This window comes from Pholcus phalangioides, unplaced genomic scaffold (genome assembly GCF_987345545.1).
Source record: "Pholcus phalangioides strain wild (caught in Gottingen) unplaced genomic scaffold, Ppha-v1.0 ptg000024l_1, whole genome shotgun sequence".
Classification (NCBI taxonomy): Eukaryota; Metazoa; Arthropoda; class Arachnida; order Araneae; family Pholcidae; genus Pholcus; species Pholcus phalangioides.
This window is the reverse complement of record NW_028301616.1, coordinates 24414936-24440656: the sequence shown is the minus strand read 5'-3', so window position 1 is coordinate 24440656 and position 25721 is coordinate 24414936. Positions and strand designations below refer to the sequence as shown.

At 35.9% G+C, this 25721-nt stretch overlaps 1 protein-coding gene across 1 annotated transcript in view; it reads left to right on the top strand.

The window, feature by feature from the left end:
• Positions 1–4677, top strand: part of LOC149069057 (putative phospholipid-transporting ATPase IIA) — a 36204-nt gene extending 31527 nt beyond the window's left edge. Inside the window, exons 20-25 of the mRNA XM_089251322.1 lie at positions 172–325; positions 1671–1802; positions 2152–2260; positions 3188–3245; positions 3637–3840; positions 3948–4677. Of these exons, the coding sequence (XP_089107448.1) occupies positions 172–325; positions 1671–1802; positions 2152–2260; positions 3188–3245; positions 3637–3840; positions 3948–4081 (791 nt within the window). The 3' untranslated portion in view covers positions 4082–4677. The remainder of the gene's footprint in view (positions 1–171; positions 326–1670; positions 1803–2151; positions 2261–3187; positions 3246–3636; positions 3841–3947) is intronic.
• Positions 4678–25721: the final 21044 nt, after the last annotated feature.

Below are 25721 nucleotides of genomic sequence, written 5' to 3'. Positions count from 1 at the left end.
AATTTTTTTGATGGAAATGTGCTTATGGCTCCTTCCACACATTAGCGAAGAATCCTAAAAAAAATTATTGGAGTGATACGATTAAGTGTGGATTTGTAAATAAAGAACAAACATACGTGCATAGATACGTTCACATTTATATATAAGATTCAATGAATTATTTTTCTTCAGGTGATGGGGGCAATGATGTCAGCATGATCCAGGCCGCAGATGTTGGTGTTGGTATTGTTGGCAAGGAAGGAAGACAAGCCTCTTTAGCCGCAGATTTTTCCCTCAGCCAATTTAGCCATATTGGTAGATTAATATTGGTTCATGGAAGATATAGGTGAGCAAATAATTTTTTTATCTACATTTAATTTAGAATGATAATGAAGTTATTAATTTTGCTGGCGCTGATGTGTTATATGATGCATTCAACTTTCACCATTTTTTTTGTTATTTGAATAAATGAGCAATTTGATTTAAAATAATCCTGAAAAATTAAATTTATTCATAATTTTCATTGTTATAGAATACATATATTCTTCATATGATTTTATACTTTTTGATATGCTATCGACAGCACTATCCAACAATAGAACTAAATTTTTCATTAGTTTTATATCGGGGCTTTTAATGCATATAATAATAGCAAAAAAATGTTACTACTACCTAATCATTGAACCTCATACACATTCTTTTACAGAATTTCTAATGTATTGGTACATGCCGAAATGTGCATGAACGTGTTGTGAATCTAATGTGAAGTTTGTTCCTATGTAATGCTTGTTATGTGTAGGGCTTCCACCAATTTTTCTAACTACAAGTGAAGTGTAATGATTGAATAATTATACTGTTGTATGCCTATTGCTCTCTGTGGTGAGACTTCTTAATGGGGCGATCGGCTCACATTTGCGCCTTGAAGTCTGGAATCTCAGTTGGTTTGGTTTCAAAGTTGAGTTCAATCAGTTGGTCCCACCTTTGTCGCAACAGTGGAGTTTGATGCGAGTCTAACTATGAAGACTTGGCCGCCATAGCTGCAAAAACAAAATGTTACTGCAAATTAATGTTGAAATTACACAATGCATAATACACAAAATTTTTCATTTGTAAAATTTAGCCAACTATGAAACCCAGGGCCGCAACTAGGGGGGAGCAGGCAGGTCTGGTGCCCCCAGACACTGGAATAGAGGGGACGAAAATTTCACCCTTTAATCTAACCTTCACATTACAGGGGGAGGGAGGCATCAAAATGTGTCCTTGCTCAGACTGACAGAACATGTTGCAGGCCTGATCAGACCTGAATGAAGCGCAGGGAAAAAAATTACATTGGACCCAAGTTTCTTTCTTTTTTTTTGTACAATGGAATCAATCATTAATGAAATAAAAATATATAAGTAAGATGAAGTGTTATTCACAAAACAGATCATTGCCATTTAAAAACAAAAGTTCCAAATTTAATTTCAGTAATCTCAATGATCTGGTGAATGGGATCACCTCAGGTTACTGAGAATTTGGATGATCCAAAAAACAATGAAAAAACAAGTTTCAATGGGGAGAGTCTTAATATTGATTTTATGGTAAATATGTACCATAAAAATCATTATTTATTGAGTAATAACATTTTTTAAGATAAAGGTTTCACAGTTTCATTTATAGCTGATGTGGATACCTTTTTTTGTATCTTCTAGTTACAAGAGATCAGCATCATTGAGCCAATTTGTCATTCATAGAGGATTGATCATCTCCACGATGCAGGCTATTTTCTCCTCAGTTTTTTATTTTTCTTCAGTTGCACTCTATCAAGGCTTCCTTATGGTTGGGTGAGTGGGTTTTTGAGTCGTGTTACCAAACACTGCTACATTTTTAACCAGTCATCTAGCCAATTACTTTCTACTTTTCCCTTTTTTTGGAAGTTTGAAGCTTATGAAATACATTTTTCTTGAGTAGAATTTTTTTAATGAGTACATATTGAAACTGCGTTTATTACGTTCTTAGCTGTTTTTCAAAATCATAGACAAAAACAAATTTAATAATGGAAGTAATTAATAATTAGTTTTCTAATTATGATGAAAATCAGCATGATGTGATATTCAGGCATAACCAGATGAATGGTTAAATTAAAAAAAAGAAGCAATAATGACAATGTTCCATGCTTCATTATCATTACAGGTATGCGACAGTGTACACCATGTTTCCTGTTTTTTCTCTTGTATTGGATAAAGATATTTCTCCTGATATTGCTCTCACATATCCCGAACTTTACAAAGAATTAAGTAAGGTAATGTTTCACTCTTTTCATATTTTATACTTCATTTTTCTCTTTTGCTCGATGTTCATTAAATATAATTAATAAAGTGTGATGCTCATTTGAAAGTGATCCCAAGTATTAATTTCTTTGTTATGTTTTAAACTGGGCTTTTTACTTTTGAGGCTTGCTATAACAACCATGCATTATAGTGACAGTTCTGTTACATCTGCACGATATCTGTACGATAAGTTCTAAGTGTCTTCATGTAATGACTGTCTTTTGTTTTTATCTATCATAACTATCCCACATCTTTTCCTTTTGATATAATAACCACCCAATATGTCACCTTTTTTTGATGGAGTAATAGGGGTCGTTATAATGAGCATTGACTGTATTTGACAAATTTAAAAATTAAGTCTCAATAGAAAATGTATGTGAGAATTTTTTTTGTCTCCATTTTTTTCTCTTTAAGTGTGAGAAAGTAGAATCCATATAAGTTCTTTTAAACTTATATGGATTCTAAGTGTCAAGTTGTAGTGAACACTTTGAGGGTGAGAAATATCACATATACAGTTTTGCCTGTGAAATGAATCCTCCACGCACACAATAAGACTCGTTACGTCACGTCAGACGATTTTATTCTTCTCGGTTAAGTGATTGTGTATCATTGGCAAGAGAGAGCTTTCTTGTTTAGCTTCTTCTAGAAAAGAATAGAATTGTTTGATCATGAAATGATGCAACAAAGTCTTATCTCATGCTTGGGGGACTATATCTGATCCACTGAATATATTTTGTATGAATGATTGATTGAAATTTGTGATAATTTATTTATATTTCAGTTAAAATACACTCAAAAACGTTCTATTCATTCTTCTATTTAACTAAGCACTTAAACAAAGATTTTTGAATGCTTCATGTCTGTAAATCATATTCAGTGCCTTATTTTACTTTCCTCAGGGGCGTGAATTATCTTTCAAGACATTCTTCACTTGGGTGATAATCAGTTTATATCAAGGTAGGCCACTCACTCATACATATAGTTTAACTTATTACTTTTCAATTAAACATTATTTTCACTGCATGGGGTGATGTATGCCCACATTATTTAGTTCAACTTGTATTACCATGTGCCTTAATGTTACTAACATTTTATTTTCAAAATGCTAGTGTGAAGTTTTTCAAATATTATGAATACCATAATAATCTGTATTCATATACATATGCAAGATAAAAGAAACATATTATGATACAGTTTTATGAATGATAACAATTGCATTACAATATTCAACAGATAGTTTAAATTTAAATACAGGAAAGTGTCTTTTATCACATGCAAGTATGTCGAAAAATGTTTAAAAAAGTGTGTGTGTATGGCATGTACATTTATTCCACACTTTATATTTTAGGAGGGATAATTATGTATGGTGCCTTCCTCTTATTTGAAGAAGAGTTTATTCATATAGTGGCGATAAGTTTCACAGCTTTGATTTTGACAGAGTTGCTGATGGTTGGTCTCACTGTTCGAACATGGCACTGGCTTATGGTGGTTGCTGTTTTTGTCAGCCTTGTAATGTATATACTCTCCTTGTGTCTATTAAGAAACTATTTCGGTGAGTATTTTTGCTCAATAATTTTTAGACTATGACCCTGAGCAAAAATGTAATAAAAAGAAACAAAAAAATATTTTATGATAATTTTTGTTCTCATCTATTTCCAGATACTTATTTTATACAGACATTTGCATTCTTCTGGAAGGTGACTGTTATAACTCTCGTCAGTTGTCTTCCTTTGTACATCCTCAAGTATTTACATCGAAAAGTTGCACCACCAAGTTATGTGAAGCTAACATGACAAATATGACATCTTATTTTGCAATTTGATTGTGACAGCCAGTGATAAATGTGATCATCCATACTCATATCGATGGTATTTGTATTCAGTATCTGAACTTAAAAATATTTAATGTTTAGTGTGTTTTTTCGTATCTGTAATTTATAACAAACTGCATGGCATATTACGATCTAAAAATGCTCAAATGTCTCTCTTTGTGCGATTTCTTTATCTAATTATTATCTGGAAGATATGGAATGTACATTTTTTAAATTGATATATTTTTAATACCTGCATGATTCTTAAATTTCAAAACTCTGCTGTTAACTGTTAATAACATTTAATCCTATTAGTTATTCATATCTGCATTAAGCACATAAAATATATTTTTCCATTTTTAGTGTTTCCAAATACTGATAAATCATGGATGAAATTCTTCAACCAAAAAAAAAAAGACTAAATTAACTGTCAATATATCAGGTAGTTTATATGGTTATTAACTATAACCATATTAGATTACAGCATGTAATCAAATTTCCTTTTAAAATGTATTGCAAGAGTTGTGCCATTTAAAATTATTATTAATGTCCTGAATGGTTTTAATCAAAGGTCTCCAGAAAAATTAAAAAAAAAAGGTTTTGTTGAATTTTTCTCAATGAAAATTCAAAGGTTTTCGCGTTTTTTTAACATTGAAATAGCTTAATGACAAAATGAAATTTGGCAAGAATATTAATCCTTTGTTCTGATTTCTGAATGAAAATATAACAAATTACAGTGAAGCCTTGCAATTTGATGCTACCATATTTTTCAGCGTGTAATCTGTGGATTATACATTACATAAAAACAACATAGGAATTTCTTAGTATGAATTATATACAGTTGCATATTATCCGCAGCTTTTTTCCCCCTGAGAGTTTGGAATAGAAATAAGTACTTTAAAAATTAATTTTTCAAATTTCGTTTTGAAAATTAGTTTGTTGCGTATAGATGAGAGTAAAGAAATGGAAATTTGTGCTGCAAAAATGGTCATAAACCATCCCTTCCATTCATCAAGATGGATTTCATTATTGAAGAATGATATTTTCATGTGCATATTATATGATTTTTTTTCAAGGTAAATGAAATCTACATCTTTGGAATATATGTACAAAATCATGGTAAAAATTCACTTAACTGATGTCAAATTGTAAGACTGTTTTCTCACTCAACTCCATCCTAAATTACATTCATACAGTCCAGAAGAATATGAGTATTGAATTTTGCAAGGTACCACATCAACTTGCAATTTTTCTGATAGATTGAAATTATTAATTATGCTCTGTTGGTTGTCATCTTTGATCATTGTGATAAGAAAATGCAGCTGCTGTATTGACATAGTGATGGGTATTTCCAAAGTGTGATGTTTTCAAAAGATTTAATGAAATTTATATCATTCATGAATGTTATAGCATTGATTTTTTTTGTGTTTGTTGATTGGTTAGTTTTTTTGAATTATATTCATGTGTTTTGTAGTCTTTTTTTATTTTATTCTATCTTGTAGGCATTAAACATGAAATTATCATAACATATTGTGATAGATAAATATATTTGAGTATACTTTATATTGATTATACATATTTGAGTATATAACTTTAAATGTAAAGTAGGGGTGCACAACCTTTTCTGTCTGCGGGCCAGATACATAATATTTCTGCCTCTTGTGGGCTAGGAACATGTATATGCAGTTGAGTTCAGTTATAACACACATCCTAGGTGATTCGGGAAGTGTATGTGTTATATAAGCCAGGTCTTGAAATTAGCTCATGTAACATATATCAGGGGTTTTCAAACTGTGCACCGCGACACCTCTGACCTCTGTCTGGGTGCTGCAGAGCAGTGGCAACCCTGACAAAGATTTTTCGACAATATTCTTTGTTAAATAGCTCTGGGGAGTCTGCAGAGCTCATGTATAAGCATTGAATATGGGTGCCTCGGGTGGAAAAGTTTGATAACCCCTTGCATATATGCAGCGTTATAATTGAAAAATAAAAGCCACTTGTCCCATGGACCTGCAAATATGAGATCCTACTGGTCTCTAGTGGTCCGCTAAACAAAAAATCCCTTTTGAATAATGATTCATTTTCCTAAATATATTGTCATTTAGAAGATTAATATACCATCAAGTGGTGCGAAAAAAACCATTAACAAAAATAGAACTGTAGTCAAACCTTATGGAGCCACCACACTGTTGATTCTGTGGCTTTATCCATAACAGGTGTGGAAGTTTGAAGAGGCATTCCTTTTTAAATTAAATTTTCAGAAAATTTTGCAAAAGATATTTGCTACTAAAAAAGTATAATATACCGAATAGTTTTTTGCTAAGATTCAAACAGCAACATTGATTACGGAATAATTAAAACAAAATATCTTCACATAAATGCAGATGTATTTTTTTATCATATTCAGCAAAAAGTAGACATTTTCAGATGTCAAAGTGACTGTCGAACTTTTTTCTCGGTGGTTTGATTGTTTAATCACTGGTCTCGGACCAGCGGACTCACCAATGATTTTGAACGCTGATATGTATAGAATGCATTATTGAGATTGTCGCGGGCAAACTAAGCTTACGAAGCACATAAGTGAAACACAATATAGCATGAATGTAGTTCTTGATTCATATCTGAAAAGTTTTGAAAATTTAGTAGAAAACAAGATAAACAACCTGCAGACATTTTTGGAAATGTCAATGATTTTTTGTGTTTATGCTAACTGTTTTCCTTTAAAGTTGACAGTTTAGTACAATTTATTCAGGAAAAAGAACCCCACAATGAATTTACAACAATTGTTCTTTTATCACCGCCATCAAGTAATAATTCAAAAAGCATAGATGATGCAGTTTGTACAGAAAAACAGGATTTTATTAAATGTCAAAAGTTTTATATTGTCATAATAGTTACATTTATTACAGACAGGTAGCGCTAAAATTGAAAAAAAAATATTGTCATCTGTTGATCAGAAATGTAACTATTTTGGAAATGTAACTTCTTGTGTATTGAAGAAATTTAGATGTTTTTGCTAGAAAACATCAAGATATCACCCACATACAAAAAAGCAGAGCCGTCATTTCAACCTTTTCTGGGGGGGGCAAAGAGCATATACTAAAGGTACGCATATATATATATATACTATTTGTAGTGTGCTTTCAAAAGCCAGGGGTGGGGGCAACTGCCCCCCCCCTAAATGACGGGCCTGCAAAAAAGTCTGTTTTTGACTAATTTTTCTAGGTTCTTTTTGTAGTATATCTAAATTACTTTCTTGTTTAAGACCATTCTTTCGGTACATTATAACCACAGTGTATGTTTTGAGCAGGATATGTTATAACAGAGGTAAACATAGATAGATGTGAATGGGTCAAATCTCAAGGATTACACAACCGCATGTTATATCCAGGTTATGTTATAAGTGTACTCGATTGTATATAGGGATCACCTCACGTGTGATTAATATTTTACATAACATTCCCATGATTTTGGTTGTCCTAACTTTTTTTTTTTTAATTTAATTTAATGTTCTTAAATTTCTATTCTTTATTGAAATAAAGAATTAAGATTATTTTCACAACTTATAAACTAAATTATGATAATTGTGACTATTGTATATATAATTTTTGTCAAATATATCACACATGTTCAAACCGGAACATCCCAACCAACTTCATTGAGACAAGTAGATAAAAAAAAAAGAAATATATTCATGACACATATTTATTTTTATTGTAATTTTTTTTTTTGGTTAACTACATTTTAATTCATTGTAACTTGCAGTAACCCTCTGTTGATGTTTCAGCAGTTTTAGCGATAGTTGGTAACTTTACTTACCTTTGACAATGTTATTGGCAATATCTCTGTATAGATTCTGATTTCCTGTATTCTTTTGAAGGAAATATTGTTAGCGCCTGGGTATTAATCAGGGTATGTACTGAAACACTGGAATATATTGACACTTTTTACTGGAACAGGTTTTGCAGGCTGGAGGTTGTGCACCCCATTGTGAAGCAAATACTTTTAATTTTAATGTATAAAATACATATATACATGTATGATTTTAGGCACCCCATTGTGAAGCAAATACTTTTAATTTTAATGCATAAAATATGTATATACATGTATGATTTTAGGCATATCTTCATGCATTTATTGAAATGACCAAATATATTTATTGCCAATTTTTAGTTCTTCCTAGCTTTTGTTCCTATGTAGTTTTTATATATTACTGTGCATTATTATATTTATTCTCGCAATATTCCTACACATGAAGATATGTATTTTATTCCAAAATCACAGTGTATCTGAAATTTTTATTAGAATTTTGAGAGAGACATACTCTTTTTTTACATTATATGTATAACAAGTCTGGACGAATCACAAAAATATCTAGTCACCAGAAAAATTTTTAGGCACCAAAAAAACGTTTACCTGAAGAAAAAAGGCCCAAAATAATACTTCTTTTGACTTTTTCAGGGCATATTGACTTTCTTTGATGTTGGCAGATATGCTGCTATAAGTTCCAAACATTTTGTGCTTCTTTCAGCCTGCAATTTAGGAACTACACAAAGAACATTTTAGGTGCCAATACCAATTTTTTAGTCGCCATAGTGACCTGGTGTCTAGGATTTGTCCAGCTCTGACGTATAGTTTGTATCAAGATACAAGTTCTGATATGTATTTCTTCCCCAGTATAAGAGGTACGAACTATAAAATATGCTTAAAGAAACTATTGAATATGTTGCTTATTACTGTACAGTAGAGTCTTGAAAGTTTGAGGTTCAGTATAATCCAAGCTTTTCGGTTGAAATTTTTTTTTGAAATTCCTGCTCAAAATCTATCTTTTTGTCTTCCCCCCTCCAAGAATATGTTTTGTACCATTTTTTCCACAAACGCTAATAATATCAGTTTGAAGGGGATTTTTTTTGGCAGCAGTCCTTAATGAATTAAGCCACTGAATTATAGGAACAGAACGAACAAGATGGTTGTATATATGTTAAGAAAACTTATTCTTTCAAGAAATAAAGTTTTATTTTCAACATAACGTTAAATTAGAACAGAGATTCTTAACCTTTTTCTCATTCCACAGACGCTTCGTTGTAATAAGACCGGGCCTAGGGACCCCCCTTCCACACCCTACTGCAGATAAGATGGAAGCCATAGATACTTTTCTTTGAAATTAGAGATAAATTGAGGTTAATTATTTTCCTCATCCAAGCTCTCTAAAATCTAACAAAGCCTCTAAAGTCTTTTCCATCACCTACTTTCGATAACATTGACATGAATTATATGTAGAAATGCCTATGTGTGAAGTAATGATTGCTACAGAGATTGACGACACTCCACCTTGTGAGACGAGTCTTACACACAGTGAAACGTCTATATAGTAATAGTCAAGTGACCAGAGAAACCTATCATTATAGATGGAATATATTAACACTATGGAAAGGCAATGCTACGAAAAAGCAATATCATTATACACGGTGTTTGTGAACTGTACAGAAAAAATTGGGGGGGGGGATAGTAGTAGTATAGTACTCAACAAGACGAGCAGTATTAACAATGGAGCGCCTATGGTCACTATCTACCCAGAGTGTAGAAGCAGCACTTCTTCGGAATGTAACCATCAATCGCTTGCCAATGTGAACTGTGCAACGACACCCTTGGATGTCACGCTGATCATCTCCTTTCAGTTTTTCTCTGATCTGTATGAGATTGTGCAACTTATGATTCTGTTATGTCTCTTTTTTTCAATGTTGAAACTTCAGCGTGGACAATTTACTATACACTTTTTCTGGCACTGTGTGAGTAGATTGAGACCATAAGTTCCCATTTTAAATAATATTTGTTTTAATAGGTGCTATCACCCCTCCAATTTTTCTAAACAGTGTGTGAACACCCTGAAAGGGCGGACATCATTGTATAGGATTTTCACTGTATTTTTTCTCAATTTTACACAATAATAGGGGTAACTAAACTGATGGACAGAACTATAAGGGGTGATAGAACTTGCCAAAACAAACAATTTTCACCATGCAATGTGGGGTCAAAGTAAGCGGAGAGCCGCGAGAAGGCGCCTGTGGGGTGGAAATGGAGAGCACAGTAAAGACGAATAATAAAGGGAAAAATATCTTTATTATTGAAAACTACAACAAATGGGCAACCATTAGCTGCAGTATCTGCATAACATTGGCGATGGATAGCAGCTGAATGACAGGTTCTGTGAAAGGCGACGTTTCATCCAATCCAGAGAAAGCGCCCTCTCGCAGCTCACCACTTGCTGTCTGACCCCATGTTGTGTGGTGAAAGTTGTTTGTTTTGGCCAGTTCTATCACCCCTTAAAGTTCTGACCATCAGTAAAGTTTACCACCATGTATATATTTACCATAAAATCAATACTGGGGGGGGGGCACTGAAATTTAAAGATCCTGGGCCTAGGCTAACTAGTGTTTTTTGCATTATAAACTCCCTCTCCCCAACTGAAACATCCTTTGCATTACCCGTTCTTTTTTTTGGGATAATCCAAGGTAATTTTGGTCCTATTCACCTCAGATTATCAAGACTTTACTGTATTTCAATTTATACATTGAATATACAAATATTATACAATGATAAAAATATTTATAAATGTACTTTTCCCCTCACATATTCATCGAAATACTCACCTTGAAATTTACATTCATATTACACACACACACGATTTTATTTCACCATGAATTTTGAAGTGCCTTCCAAAAATACCTGATGTTTGAAATTTAAAAAAGAAGTATTAATATATGTATTGTGATTTTAATGATAGTATGGGATAATACTGGCTATAATGTAGCAATGTATTAAAAAAATAGAGGCTTTACCGATACTCAGAATGAATTTCAAATACGTATTAACATGGTAATTCTATTATGCTTAGTGGCCAAAATATGAAAGATGCAATACTGATATTGAGTTAATAATCAACCTTCAGCTTTGATGATGGCAGATATTTCGGGGTATGTGGACCTACTGCACATATACTTAATAAGTCATTGATACTACTGTGGAGGAACATGAGCCAATACCCCCAATGATATAATGGTATTAATTGTTTTTTCATTCGAATAGGGGACAGTTGCATTATTTATGTACTTCGTTTCTTCTCGCTAATGTTGAATTTCTGTGTGATAAAGTGGCTAAGTAGCCGGTCATTGAAGTTCGGAATGATATTCCTGAAATTGAGTTGATACTAGGCCAGCAAGACGGTGGTACATTGTCATTCTTAAAGTGTCATCCTCTATGAGGGTATGTTATATGACAATGATTCTTTAACTTTCTCTTTTCTCATGGTTCCCCCGTCTTATCTGCCTTACATCCCTTATTCAGGAGCAAGACTCTTTCTACTTATTGAATTGATTTTTTTCAGTGAACTTATACTGAACAATGGTTTTATAAATGAGGTCAGTATGTGGATTCCTGAGCTAGAGTTTGGCTATCTTTTCTCTTGTTCTGGTCCTATGCGGGGCCATCTCAAAATCATAAGCCTTTATTTAGCGGGAAGCTTACATATTCTCAACAAAAATCATAGCACCAGGTCTCACACACTGCCAGGCCATCTTTGAATGGGTCCCCACGCATTAGGATGTCCCTGCTTCTATGGGTAGTTCTGTTAGATTTGTCACATTTCCCCCCCCCCCCCTCCATAAACTTCATATAAAAGCTTCATTTCCTCACATCTGAACTTTTTTTCACAGCTCTCTGTAGCCTCCTTAAGCACCTGTCTGCCCTTCAATTTGATTTTTAATCCCCCCCCCCCCATTATTTCCCAGAACCACAAGGGGCCCATGTTGAGAATCATTGTGTTATAACTATGTGAGTTGGTCTACCTTTTGAAGAAGCCTTTCTGCAGAGAGCGATCATGTCTAGAACATGATAGTTTTCTCTCTCTAGTTAAATTTCTGGAAATGTTGGAACTGCTCCCTCTTGCCCCTCGATCAGGTCTTATACAAACTTGCTTACATCTTTAATTCACACTCATGTTTAGTCAAACTGCATTGATACCTCTACTCTTCTGATGCCAAATATGCTTTTCATTTCTTCATCATGTCACCATATATTTCTAACAGTCACCAAAGCCTGGTCGAGGGAGATGCCTCTAATACTTTGGCTACTGAGCATAACATACACTATATACACAAAAGTCTGTGCTCACTTAGGAGTTTAGACATTTTCTTGAATTTATAGAAAAATACTGAACGAATCACTCTAACATTTAAGTCATGTATACATTATATTAGTACTTACCATTTCCAGTAAAAATTCAGTCACGATTGCATTTAGGGGACCGATAGAAAATTAAATAAGAAAAAAATGTTTTTGGTCAACTCTGTATCACTGTAAAACTGTGAATGACTTTGTAAATAACAAATTATTGTGCTAACTTCATGCAATACTTCTGTGCATTTTCATGAGAATAGCAAGTATATTCACGAAAATATAAATGTTTTGTATTAAATTCTAGTTTTCATTGCATGTTTTTTGCTTATATAACATGCTGAGTTTTCAACTAATTTTTATGAAATATACAGAAAAAAAGACGTCATACATGTGTGTGTGTGAAACATGTATAAAAATTGAAAATGTGACATCATGAGATAGTAAATGATTGCGCATGTGCAAGAAATGTAGATTTTATTTTCTCATAATTAGATTGCCAGATGTACAGTGTTATACTGTGCAACTTGTATGAAAATTTCAGCTGAATGCTGTGAAAATTCAGGAAGATATCAGTGATACAGTGAGTAATAGTTTTGAAACTTGCTGAAAAGTAACTGAATGATAAAGGGGTTTTCTAGAAATTGGTGTGTAATAATTTTTTGGTATTTGATGATTTTGAGAATAAGCCCACAGCATTATGTGAATGAGCGAAGATGTGTGTCTGATGCTAAGCAAGAGAAGTGTTTTAGCATAACACACGTGTATGATTTCAAAATGAAGAAACTGAAGTCAATAATGAAATGACAGAAAATAATCAAAATAAAAATTTGTGGGAAACTCCTTATCATACAGTTACTTTCAGCAAGGTTCGCAATTACTGCTCACTGTATCACCAATATCTTTGAGTTTTCACGACATTCAGCTGGAATTTTCATGAAAGTTGCACTATATAGCTGATAATCATTATGAAAAAATATTATAGTTCTTGTGCATGCACAATTAATCATTCATTATTCGTTCAGTATTTTTCTAGAAATTCAAAAAAATGTCTAAACTCCTAAATGGACACACTTTTGGCTACATAGTGTACATATGTAGCATATACATATATGTTTGTGTGTGTCCATGGTGCTTGTTTCAGAAAAATCTACAGCTTATTTTTTAACTCGTGATTAGTTTTCTTTCCTGAATGTGAAAAAATATGCTTCATTCTTTTGTTTGTGAATAAAATCTTCTATTTGGTGTCATTTGTGTCAGGATTATTTGAATTATTAATCTATTGTATATTGGGGTTGTTCAAGTGAAACATAGCCGGATCTAACAACCACTCATAAAACTGACACAAGAGTCAGCTCAGTCAAGGCCGTAGCGTGGGGGGACGACGACGCCCCCCCCCCCCCCACGCGTTTAAAGTGGAGTGGGCAGATCTAATGTATATGTGTGTATATGAATTGACATCATCATCGTGCCCCCACAGACTTCCAAGTCTTTCTCCGCCTATGCTTCGTGGTCTGGTTCCCCGAAATGTTAGAAAATGACCGAAAAAAGGGAAACGATGTCAAAATCTATCACTTTTGTGCCCCCCCCCCCGCCCCCGAACGAAATTTCTGACAACGAGCCTGAGCTCAGTAGAGGTGAAAGTTTAAGATACAGTGGTAATTTGTGTGTCCAACTGTGTAGCAATTTGATTCTTGGCGCCTCAACGAGTGAACTATTTTGTCAATCGATGTGCAGGGGCATGTTCTTGCCCCCAGCAATTATTTGAGCAGTTGTCAGCTTGGTCACACACACAGTTATACTTGGGGGAATAAAAATTATACTACAGTGATCTATCACATGCAACAGTGCAAGGAAAGAGGACGCAAGCGTCTTTTTTCCTGTGAGTGTGAGGTATATAAATGCATAGCTGCCGTGTCTCCCGAATTTTAGCTTCATCTCTCGACCTCCCGAAAAGTTCTTAAATCTTCCGAATTTTCACAAAAATCCCTAATTGTCCCTATTATTTCCTAAATGGGGAAATTCCTTTTTTAAGGAAGTTTTACACACTCTGATGGTAACAAGAAAAGTTGTTTGCCTTATCGTGCAGGGAAATAGCTTTTTTGATATAGCAGCCAATAGTCCTGGATAATTGAAGATTATAGTGACGCGCATGTGATCAAAACTTCCTCTTTTGTTGAAGTTACGTACGTGCGATAACAAAACATGAATACCGATAAGGAAAAAAAAATTTTAATTTTAAAGATACTTAATCCCCAATGAATTTCCTTTCATCAAACGTTCCAGAAAAGGGCATACTTTTTCTTTTTGTACAAGTTGTGTAAAGGACATAAACATCGGTCGTGGTGGAAAGGCTGACATCATCACCCATGCAAAATCAAAAAAAAAAAACCAAGCAAGTGTCACAAAAAGTCAGTGTTCTTCAAAAATTGACGCTTTTTTTGCTTCATCTTCCGATGATTTTGGGGTCATTCGCTCAGAAAGTTTGTTCATATCGTTTCAGATTGAACACAGTATTTGTTTTTTTTAGATCACCATTGAAGTTTTGGCCTCCAATTTCACTTGTTTTTCTCGTAGGGATTTTATTCCCAAGGGTGTGTAAAATCTCTATTTTATTTGACTTCAATTTTTGAGTAGGGATTTTATTCCCCACGCTTTAACGTTTATGTGTGGAAAATCTAGGCTGACCATATTTCCTCGAGGAAAATACGGGACATCGCAAATTATCGCCAAAACTAAACAAAGTCGCCAAATATTGTTGAAATAACGGTGAAATCAAAATGGCGGGAAATGCAGCATTACTGGTAATTGCAGTGGATTAAAATGAATTCCACGAAAAAAAAAATTTCAGAGATTCATATACTCATTTATAGTTGTAGTTAGCATAATATAATTTATACAAAAATTGCCACGTTTTTAAGACAAATAAATTCAATTGGTCGAATGGTCGACGCGTTTCGGCTCTTCAATGGAGAGCCGTCATCAGGACCTCGTGGTCAGAGTTCACACGAATGAGTCGTGGAAGAGTGATGTTTACGTCTGGTCGTCCGAAGAGTTCGCCTTTGTATTTGCTGCGTCCGAGTGGTCTTTGGATGCGAATTGAGGAGCCATCTGTTGTAAAGTGTTGAAAGTTTTGTCTCGACTGAGGTTAATAAAGCCTGTCCAAGCTGACGAAATAGGTGGTGTGTTTCTTCCATCATTAACGAGGAAATTCTGTCATGTTCTGACCAGACGTAAACATCACTCTTCCACGACTCATTCGTGTGAACTCTGACCACGAGGTCCTGTTGACGGCTCTCCATTGAAGAGCCGAAACGCGTCGACCATTCGACCAATTGAATTTATTTGTCTTAAAAACGTGGCAATTTTTGTATAAATTAAAACCAGGCAAAGTTAATCATTTTTTGTGATAATAATATAATTTATAAGTTGAAAATAATTTCAATCTTTGACTTCAATAAAGAATAAAAATTCAAGTAGGCTTCGCGCAAAATACGGGAAAAACCGGGACACTTTTGCTAAAAAGTCGGGACAGCCTAAAAAACAGAAAATACCGGGACTGTCCCGGGAAATACGGGACGTATGGCCACGAAAATCCCTATTTTTTTGGAAAATTCCCTTTTGTATTTATTAGAGTGTGGTTTTAGTATAAAATATAGGTCCGCGCGAAAATCTCCCTATTTTTCATTTTCAAAAGTTGGCAGCTATGTAAATGAATAGCATTATATATTATGCTATATTGACCGGGAGTGCAGAAAATCGTCTCATAACTGAGGGAAACGTATAAGTGAGAGGGTGCTTCAGTGACCACTATACTGATACTTCGGCTATATATAACGAAGAGGATTCGTTCCCGAATCACGTTCGTTAGCCGAAACGTGATTTCCCATAGGTTTCTATGGACAATCTAATTCGTTCCAGAAACGGCCCAAAATTTGGAGATTTTCAAAAATTGACAAAAATTTCCCCAAATTGAAGCTTTTTAAAACATCAAGCAGCGCTATAAAAAAAAGACAAAACCTGCATGAAGTCTAAAATGAACAGCTTCAAAACTGGATAAATGGGAATCTACAGGATGATGAGCGATACTGAAGATTTTTTTTATTTTTAATAAACACAACCAATACCAGCTTGAGTCTACTAAAGCTACTGGTGCCACAACCCAGTGGGGATCGTAAGTGTCTCCACTCATTTGTGATTCTGCCAGCTCATTTCTGTGTTTGAAACATGCAGATGGAAAATATAAGCTCCTAGAATGGGTCCAGAGTTTGATCAGGACACAGGATTATTTTTTTATCAGTTTGATGCTATGAGTCTTGCACTAAAAGAACGCAGGGCCACCAGCCGAATAAGGTGCCCCCCAAAAAAATTACACTTATTTTGTATAATAATAACCCTTTCAAGAAGGGCCTCAAGGAAAATTTTGCTAGGGGCCCCCGAAAAGGTACACTACGGCCCTGAAAGAACGTGCGTTCTGGAAACAGACTACTTTTTTTTCAATGCATTTTCTATTGGCTGAATCTTTCATTTTACATAAAACAGTTCAAAAACTCTTACAAAAAAAAAAAAAAAAAAAAAATTGTAGGTGCAGCTGGGAAAGAAATTCCGAGATGGATATGAATTAGTAGGGCTCGAGTGGCACTAATTCTGATGATTGGCGTGAGGATTCAGCTCATGACGCGGCTATTTTATGATACCTCGGACATTCATATCAACGAAAATGTCCGTTAGCCGAGGCAGAACAATCGTGAAAAAAAATCCTTGTTAGCTGAGGTATCACTGTACTTTGAATATCGACCTATACACACTTGATGTCCTTTAGAACGACCCATGTCATTCCATAGAAAACGGATCGGGTTATATCGAAATTTTTTTATTTTATGCAGGACAGTAGATATACAGTTTGGGACAGATCGAAACAGTCGTTGTAACGGAACGGTCGTTATATTGAGCGCTGATTGGAAATAGGGTAAAGGAGTTTTCTTGCAAAGATCATTTAAGGTGTTCTTTGAAATTGTTTTTAAATTTAAAAAAAAAAAGTGTTTTTAAAATTTCTAAAAAACATCTCTTTATTTTTTTAAATAAGAAATCGCTATAATTTTGCGAATACTTCATTCATTCAATTCGACGGGAGTTTGCTTTAGAATGAAGAGACGTACAAGAGCCATTGAAAAGGCTGTATAGTAATAAAAATCGTTTATGTTGTGGCTCCGAATTCGAGACATGTAATTGGACATTCTCTGATTAGGATTCAAGCTAAGTCAATTTTTCATCCTTTCTCAGAAAAATTCACGAAGTCTTTGCGAAAGGCAATGATGGCCTCCACCGCAGGTCAACTCGGTGACGATGTTATGAAGACCGATACGAACCACCAACAAATGACACGAAGTATCGGCATTTACACGATCCACGGTGCGGCAGATGTACACGGGTTGACAAGTCCTAATGATGACGGCAATCTCAGCGCGACTCCAACCGTGAGCTGCGTCCAGTCGGCACCTGCTTGCAGGATATGTTTCAACTCGGAAAAACGGGAGACTCTGTTGAAACCCTGCAACTGTAAAGGTACTCGTTTCTTATGAATGCTATAATTGGAGAAAAATATCGAAATTAAGTCATTCCAAGTCTAGGCAACAACATTCTTAGGCTGTAAGCAAAAGATAGAGATAAACCAGGGGCAGTAACTAAAAGTTCATTTCTTAGTGGGAACAATAGACTTAACCATGATATTTTATATACACACATATCTAACATTTTCTCACACTTCTCGTAGTTCGTTTCTCTCACTACGGCTTTAAGGTCGATATTCGTTTCGTTGTCTGTAGCTATGGCCACTCATGCATAAGCTGGCTACCCCCGTGCTGAATGTTCCTTGGCGAATTTTTGTTTCCAGAATACGCTCCGTGGTGTAACTTGGTGTTCTTCGATCACTGTGGATGAATTGGAAGATTAAGAGAAGGAAGGCGGCTTCTTTAACTTCAGGTGAAGGCTGATAATGGTGGAGTGGCCACACTACTCTCACCCATGACCAACCTTGGAACGTATTGGTCTAGGCTGAACAATTGTGGCCTCGTCTTTATATTATGGTTGTGATCAGACGCGGATCGAGGGGTGGATGGTGATAAAGGCGATCGCACCTTCCAAGGGCCGAATAATATGGGAAAAGTCTGTGTCGTAAAAAAATGCAGAACGATTCAAGTCACCCCTCTCATCACATTGCATAGGATCCCCGCACATGATTGCTGTGGTAATAGTAATACAGTAAGGCCGGCCTTCCACTGGAAGTGACAACATGCGGCAAACTACGCGAAAGTCAACAGCCGACGTCGAGTCTGGCGACGAAGGGCATCCGACGTCGTCCTCCGCAAGTGACCCTTACACGCTACTGAATTCACGACTGCACTCCATGCAGATTAGTGCGTTATTTTTAAATAATCTTGAGAAAATATTGGAAAACTACAATTTTTGAGGAAATTTATAACAAGTCCATACTTAATGAGTCTTGTGGCAGAAACTCAGAGAAGGCATTCTTGTTGTAAATAAATAAACAATTATATTTATATAATCGATTACTACTTACCCCACACATCACAACCCATGAACGGCAATTATCAAATTTTGAGCTCTCATGCGGACAAGGAGGGAGACTTGCCTACTCTAGTCTGCTCGGAGAGAGAGAGTCCCACCGAGGGGGGGGGGGAAGGAGCAAGATGACGCGGAAAAATTAAACACATACACTGCACATGCGCAGATAATACAAGACGCGTACATTCCCAATCCAAGCGGAGTCATCGCGATTCTTCATGTCACTCGCTCCAAATCGTTTGCAGTGGATGACGTTCTCTTACTTTCTATGTAATGGGATCAGTCTTGTGAATACTGACAGCTGCGTGCGACTGGTTTATCGTCTCATGTCGTTTCCAGAGGACGACCGACTTATTGGATGAATCTGGACTTCCGTGGGACTTGGGTCAAGGTGGAATGATGATTCGGGACTAAAAGAGCCGGGAAATTTTAATTGAAATGTCTCTTCTCCATCTATGGTAATCAGGTTCGGTGGCTCTATGTGAAAATGATTTTGCTGCCCCGTTTCAATATCTACACGTGTCGTCCCGGAGGGAGATTCCTTCTTGAGTAAAGAAGGTAAAAGGGTGTAATTTTTAAAATTATTTTTGCCTCATGTGCAATCGATAGGACAAGTGGACTTCACTTGTCTTGGTTTGGGAGTCCTTCCGTGCCTGTAAGGCCGAGTTCACACTGGACCGATTTGATAAGCGGATACAAACGTGACATCGACACGGATTGGTTGAAAACCAGAATTTCAGTTTTTTTTAACCAATCAATGCCGATATTACGGATAGTATCGTTGTAGTATCGGTCCAGTGTAAACCTGACCCAAGTGTGTTGGTGAATAAACCCTCTCACAAATTGATAGAATTGTTTTGCTACGATTTCCTTAAGCCAAAATAAACTATGTGGTCAATGTATGTATTTTAAACCCAATTATGTCTCGATGTGGCCGTACCGTTCGCCCTTGGATGTGATGGTAGTTATTTTCAGTGGAAACGGAACCCGAGCTGACGCTATTTCGAGTTTTCACGAGGAAACTTTTGATCCTGATCGGTATTCAATGCCAATGACTATAAAATTTTGAAAAATTCACACGTCACACGCCAAGCATAAATAAATCAGCCAGGTTGTCTGCTTCCGAGTTCAGAAGCGAGATGGCAGCACTATTTGAACACGCAACAATTATTCCTAAGAAACAAAATTCACATTAGGTTCATAACACGTAGACCTACACGCACATTCCGACATGTACTCGTTCGTTAGTAATTCCATTGAGGAATATGAACGAGGTGCACGAGTTGTTTCTAAATCACTGATTTAGAAAAAAATCAGTGATTTTTTTAGGAAAAAACACCACGGCTCTCTTTGGCATCCTCAACCTGTTGCTCGGAAGCAGCCAAAAGTGCTCGACAATCCACCTCGTTCAAGCAGCGCCGTCTTAACGTATGGGCCTACTCGGGCACGGCCCGCCCGGAGGCCTCACGAGGAGAGGGGTTCTCAGAAAAACGAGAAGTAGTTGAATTTTTCGAGAATTTTCCAAGTAGGGTCTCAGAAAAATCAATTAGCCCGAGGCCCATGATGCTCTTAAGACGGCCCTGCGTTCAAGTTGTCTCCAAAGATTGGCATTACTCTAATTTGAATCTGGGCCAATGTCAGAATAACCATATATTGCACATTGGTGCACTTGTTTTGATGACAAACACAGCCAGTGCTCTTTCCGATTCAGAAAAGGTTGAGGCGATTACCTTCCCATGAAACGGATCTATATAGGGAAAACTTGTCTGTGTGTACCGTAAAATATATGTAGGTCGATTTAACGAACCTATACAATTAGTCACCCTTCTAACACATTATCCTGGATTCGTGCCTGCTTTCCCGATATGTTTGGATTGATAAGTTCGTATGCTTCAGACCAACGACATGATAATGCTCCGGGTATGACTTCAAAGGCGAATTCGCTTTCTGATTGAATGCCAGAAAAAAAAAGCAAGTGCTTAAGTGTGACAAATAAATTACGAAGAAAGAGGAGGCCAGTTTTATGAAATCATATTGGTGCTCGCTGAGCATTGATGCAAAATTCAAAGAAATATTGATGCCAAATTATATATGTAACGCAAACGTTACAGGTACCATGGGGTTCGTACATCGTAGCTGCTTGGAGAAATGGCTCACGTCGAAAAACACAGACGTCTGCGAGCTCTGCCTCTTCAAGTTCAATACACGGAGAAAGAAAAAAGTACATATAACTTCCTCTTATTAAGAAATCTCTCAAGAAAGTACCATCCTATATTTTACGTTATCCAGTGCTTAAATTTTAATGTGTACATACACTATACAGCCATAAGTTAGTGGACACTTTGGAGATTTTGGAAATTTTCCGAATTTATAGAAAAATACTAGATTGATTTTGTTCTGAAATTTTGGGCAAGTAAATTTAATGCTCGCACTCACATTTTTCAGTGAAGATTTAAGGCCCGTTTACACGAGGCAAGCGCTTTAGTGGGCAACTTAATTTTAACTTACCGATTCTTCTTGAAAGTGTCCACACGTATAAGTGGCAAGTAGATGCTCATTGGATAATTTTTACGGAGGCGAGCGCAGTTAGCGCATGCGCGCTTCAGTCTACTCAAATCCACGGAGAGAGACAGACGCACAACGCGCGGGAGAATAATAGTAATAATTTTTTATTTATCTGGCATTCAGAGAGGTGCTTTTTTTAAAGCTCATAGCTTTCGTAACGATGGATGAAGATGATCAGGTAGAACTTACGAATACTGTGATCAGAGCCACATTATATGATATGTTTTTTAAAGAATATAAATTTATTCACTTAAATAAATTTATTCAATAAAAAAGGGGAAACTTTTTTCTCACTTGCGCGAGAGCAACACACTGAGCAAGAAGTAGGTCACGCAAGGGAAACAGTTCGCTTGTCCCCTTTTTTCGCCTCTGCCACCCACGTAAGGGGGGCGAGAGATGACGCCACAGGGGAAAAAAGAATACACAACATATTATAAACTTATGTAAGTCATTGAGAAGAAATATAAGATTTCTCTATTTCTCGTCCAAGTTGTAAATATCGATTATATGATATTTTAATCGAAGTTGAAGAGGAGATAAATTATGGATTATGGAAGCCGAAAATACGGGAGAAGATTCTTGGCATTCGTAGGAAATTCTAAGGGTTAAAAATTAAATAATAAAAATTCATTAAACAAAAATTATTTCCAAATTTTCGAAATCATTATTATTTTTTTAATTTAATCTATAGATGACATCTTTATATTAAATATTTGATCATGTATTTTTACAACAGATGGCAGCAAATTCGTTCTGGAAGAGAGAAATATTCGAAACCCCCCCTCCAGTTTTTAATATATACCCACCCGATATATATTTTTGAATCTTCAATTTTTTTCCACTCCTGACATCACGTCGACAGAATATTCTATAGCTTTTTCCAACATCGAATAATTTTTAGCTTGTTTGTTAAGGTAATTTTCATTTCTATAGTTCAACAAACATTCATGGCGAATATATTTTTTAACAAACTTGAAGGTTGTGTCCTCTGGCCACCTCACCATCCAATATTTCCGCGGAATTCTAGCGAAACTTCAGGAGACGACGGAGTATGAACAGGTTCACGCTTGAGATCAAAATAAACCCCTCCGTGAGAGAGCAAAATGACCCCTCCAGCGCGGCAGGTCACGCCCAATGGCGCATGCGCATACGTCTACTTAACCGGAAAAAATAGAACCGTTCTTATCTGACTTACCAACTAAATCACTTCTGCACTTGCGCACTTGTCTACTAAAGCCGTGTAAACGGCCCTTATCGTCTGCATACATCGTATCGTACTTGGCAACTAAAAATTAAGTTACCAACTAAAGCGCTTTAGTTGGGGCCTTAAGGCCCGTTTACACGAGGCAAGCGCTTTAGTTGGTAACTTAATTTCAACTTACCGATTCTTCTTGAAACTGTCCACACGATAAGTGGTAAGTAGGCGCTCATTGGATAATTTTTACGGAGGTGAGCGCAGTTAGCGCATGCGCGCTTCAGTCTACTCAAATCCACGGAGAGAGACAGACGCACAACGCGCGGGAGAATAATAGTAATAATTTTTTATTTATCTGGCATTCAGAGAGGCGCTTTTTTTAAAGCTCATAGCTTTCGTAACGATGGATGAAGATGATCAGGTAGAACTTACGATTACTGTGATCAGAGCCACATTATATGATATTTTTTTTAAAGAATATAAATTTATTTATTTTCACTTACTCAAGGGGGGTATAGTTAAATGATACACATTGAGGACGATGTATATTCTGACTCCAATTGAAGAAACGGTTGATAATATTTAAGTTCATTTAATTTTAAAAAACTATTTACATAGGTTAACAATATTAATTCCAAATAATAAAAAAGGAGAAACTCTTTTCTCACTTGCGCGAGAGCAACACACTGAGCAAGAAGTAGGTCACGCAAGGGAAACAGTTCGCTTGTCCCCTTTTTTTGCCTCTGCCACCCACGCAAGGGGGCGAGAGATGACGCCACAGGGGAAAAAAGAACACACAACATATTATAAACTTAAGTAAGTCATCGAGAAGAAATATAAGATTTCTCTATTTCTCCTCTAAGTTGTAAATATCGATTATATGATATTTTAATCGAAGTTAAAGAGGAGATAAATTATGAATTATGTAAGCCGAAAATACGGGAGAAAATTCTTGGCATTCGTAGGAAATTCTAAGGGTTAAAAATTAAATAATAAAAATTCATTAAGCAAAAATTATTTCCAAATTTTCGAAATCATTATTATTTTTTAATTTGATCTATAGAGATGACATCTTTATGTTGAATATTTGATCATGTATTTTTACAACAGATGGCAGCAAATTCGTTCTGAACGAGAGAAATATTCGAAACCCCCCTCTCTTCAGTTTTTAACATATTAATCCTCCCCACCAGATAAAAAAAATTGAAGGTTCAAAAATATATAACTCCTGACATCACGTCGACAGAATATTCCATAGCTTTTCCCAACATCGAATAATTTTAGCTTGTTTGAACAAGGTAATTTCCATTTCTATAGTTCAACAAACATTCATGGCGAAGATATTTTTCAATAAACTTGAAGCTTGTGTCCTCTGGCCACCTCACCATCCAATATTTCCGCGGAATTCTAGCGAAACTTCAGGAGACGACGGAGTATGAACAAGTTCACGCTTGAGATCAAAATAAACCCCTCCGTGAGAGAGCAAAAAGACCCCTCCAGAGCGGCAGGTCACGCCCACTGGCGCATGCGCATAGGTCTACTTAACCGGAAAAAATAGAACCGTTCTTATCTGACTTACCAACTAAATCACTTCTGCACTTGCGCACTTGTCAACTAAAGCCGTGTAAACGGCCCTTATCGTCTGCATACATTGTAAACGGGCCTTTAAAAGGCCCGTTTACACGACGCAAGCGCTTTAGTTGGTAACTTAATTTTTAGTTGCCAAGTAGAATTTGCCTTAGAATTTCCTACGAATGCCAAGAATTTTCTCCCGTATTTTCGGCTTACATAATTCATAATTTATCTCCTCTTTAACTTCGATTAAAATATCATATAATCGATATTTACAACTTAGAGGAGAAATAGAGAAATCTTATATTTCTTCTCGATGACTTACTTAAGTTTATAATATGTTGTGTGTTCTTTTTTCCCCTGTGGCGTCATCTCTCGCCCCCTTGCGTGGGTGGCAGAGGCAAAAAAAGGGGACAAGCGAACTGTTTCCCTTGCGTGACCTACTTCTTGCTCAGTGTGTTGCTCTCGCGCAAGTGAGAAAAGAGTTTCTCCTTTTTTATTATTTGGAATTAATATTGTTAACCTATGTAAATAGTTTTTTAAAATTAAATGAACTTAAATATTATCAACCGTTTCTTCAATTGGAGTCAGAATATACATCGTCCTCAATGTGTATCATTTAACTATACCCCCCTTGAGTAAGTGAAAATAAATAAATTTATATTCTTTAAAAAAAATATCATATAATGTGGCTCTGATCACAGTAATCGTAAGTTCTACCTGATCATCTTCATCCATCGTTACGAAAGCTATGAGCTTTAAAAAAAGCGCCTCTCTGAATGCCAGATAAATAAAAAATTATTACTATTATTCTCCCGCGCGTTGTGCGTCTGTCTCTCTCCGTGGATTTGAGTAGACTGAAGCGCGCATGCGCTAACTGCGCTCACCTCCGTAAAAATTATCCAATGAGCGCCTACTTACCACTTATCGTGTGGACAGTTTCAAGAAGAATCGGTAAGTTGAAATTAAGTTACCAACTAAAGCGCTTGCCTCGTGTAAACGGGCCTTAAGGCCCCAACTAAAGCGCTTTAGTTGGTAACTTAATTTTTAGTTGCCAAGTACGATACGATGTATGCAGACGATAAGGGCCGTTTACACGGCTTTAGTAGACAAGTGCGCAAGTGCAGAAGTGATTTAGTTGGTAAGTCAGATAAGAACGGTTCTATTTTTTCCGGTTAAGTAGACGTATGCGCATGCGCCATTGGGCGTGACCTGCCGCGCTGGAGGGGTCATTTTGCTCTCTCACGGAGGGGTTTATTTTGATCTCAAGCGTGAACCTGTTCATACTCCGTCGTCTCCTGAAGTTTCGCTAGAATTCCGCGGAAATATTGGATGGTGAGGTGGCCAGAGGACACAACCTTCAAGTTTGTTAAAAAATATATTCGCCATGAATGTTTGTTGAACTATAGAAATGAAAATTACCTTAACAAACAAGCTAAAAATTATTCGATGTTGGAAAAAGCTATAGAATATTCTGTCGACGTGATGTCAGGAGTGGAAAAAAATTGAAGATTCAAAAATATATATCGGGTGG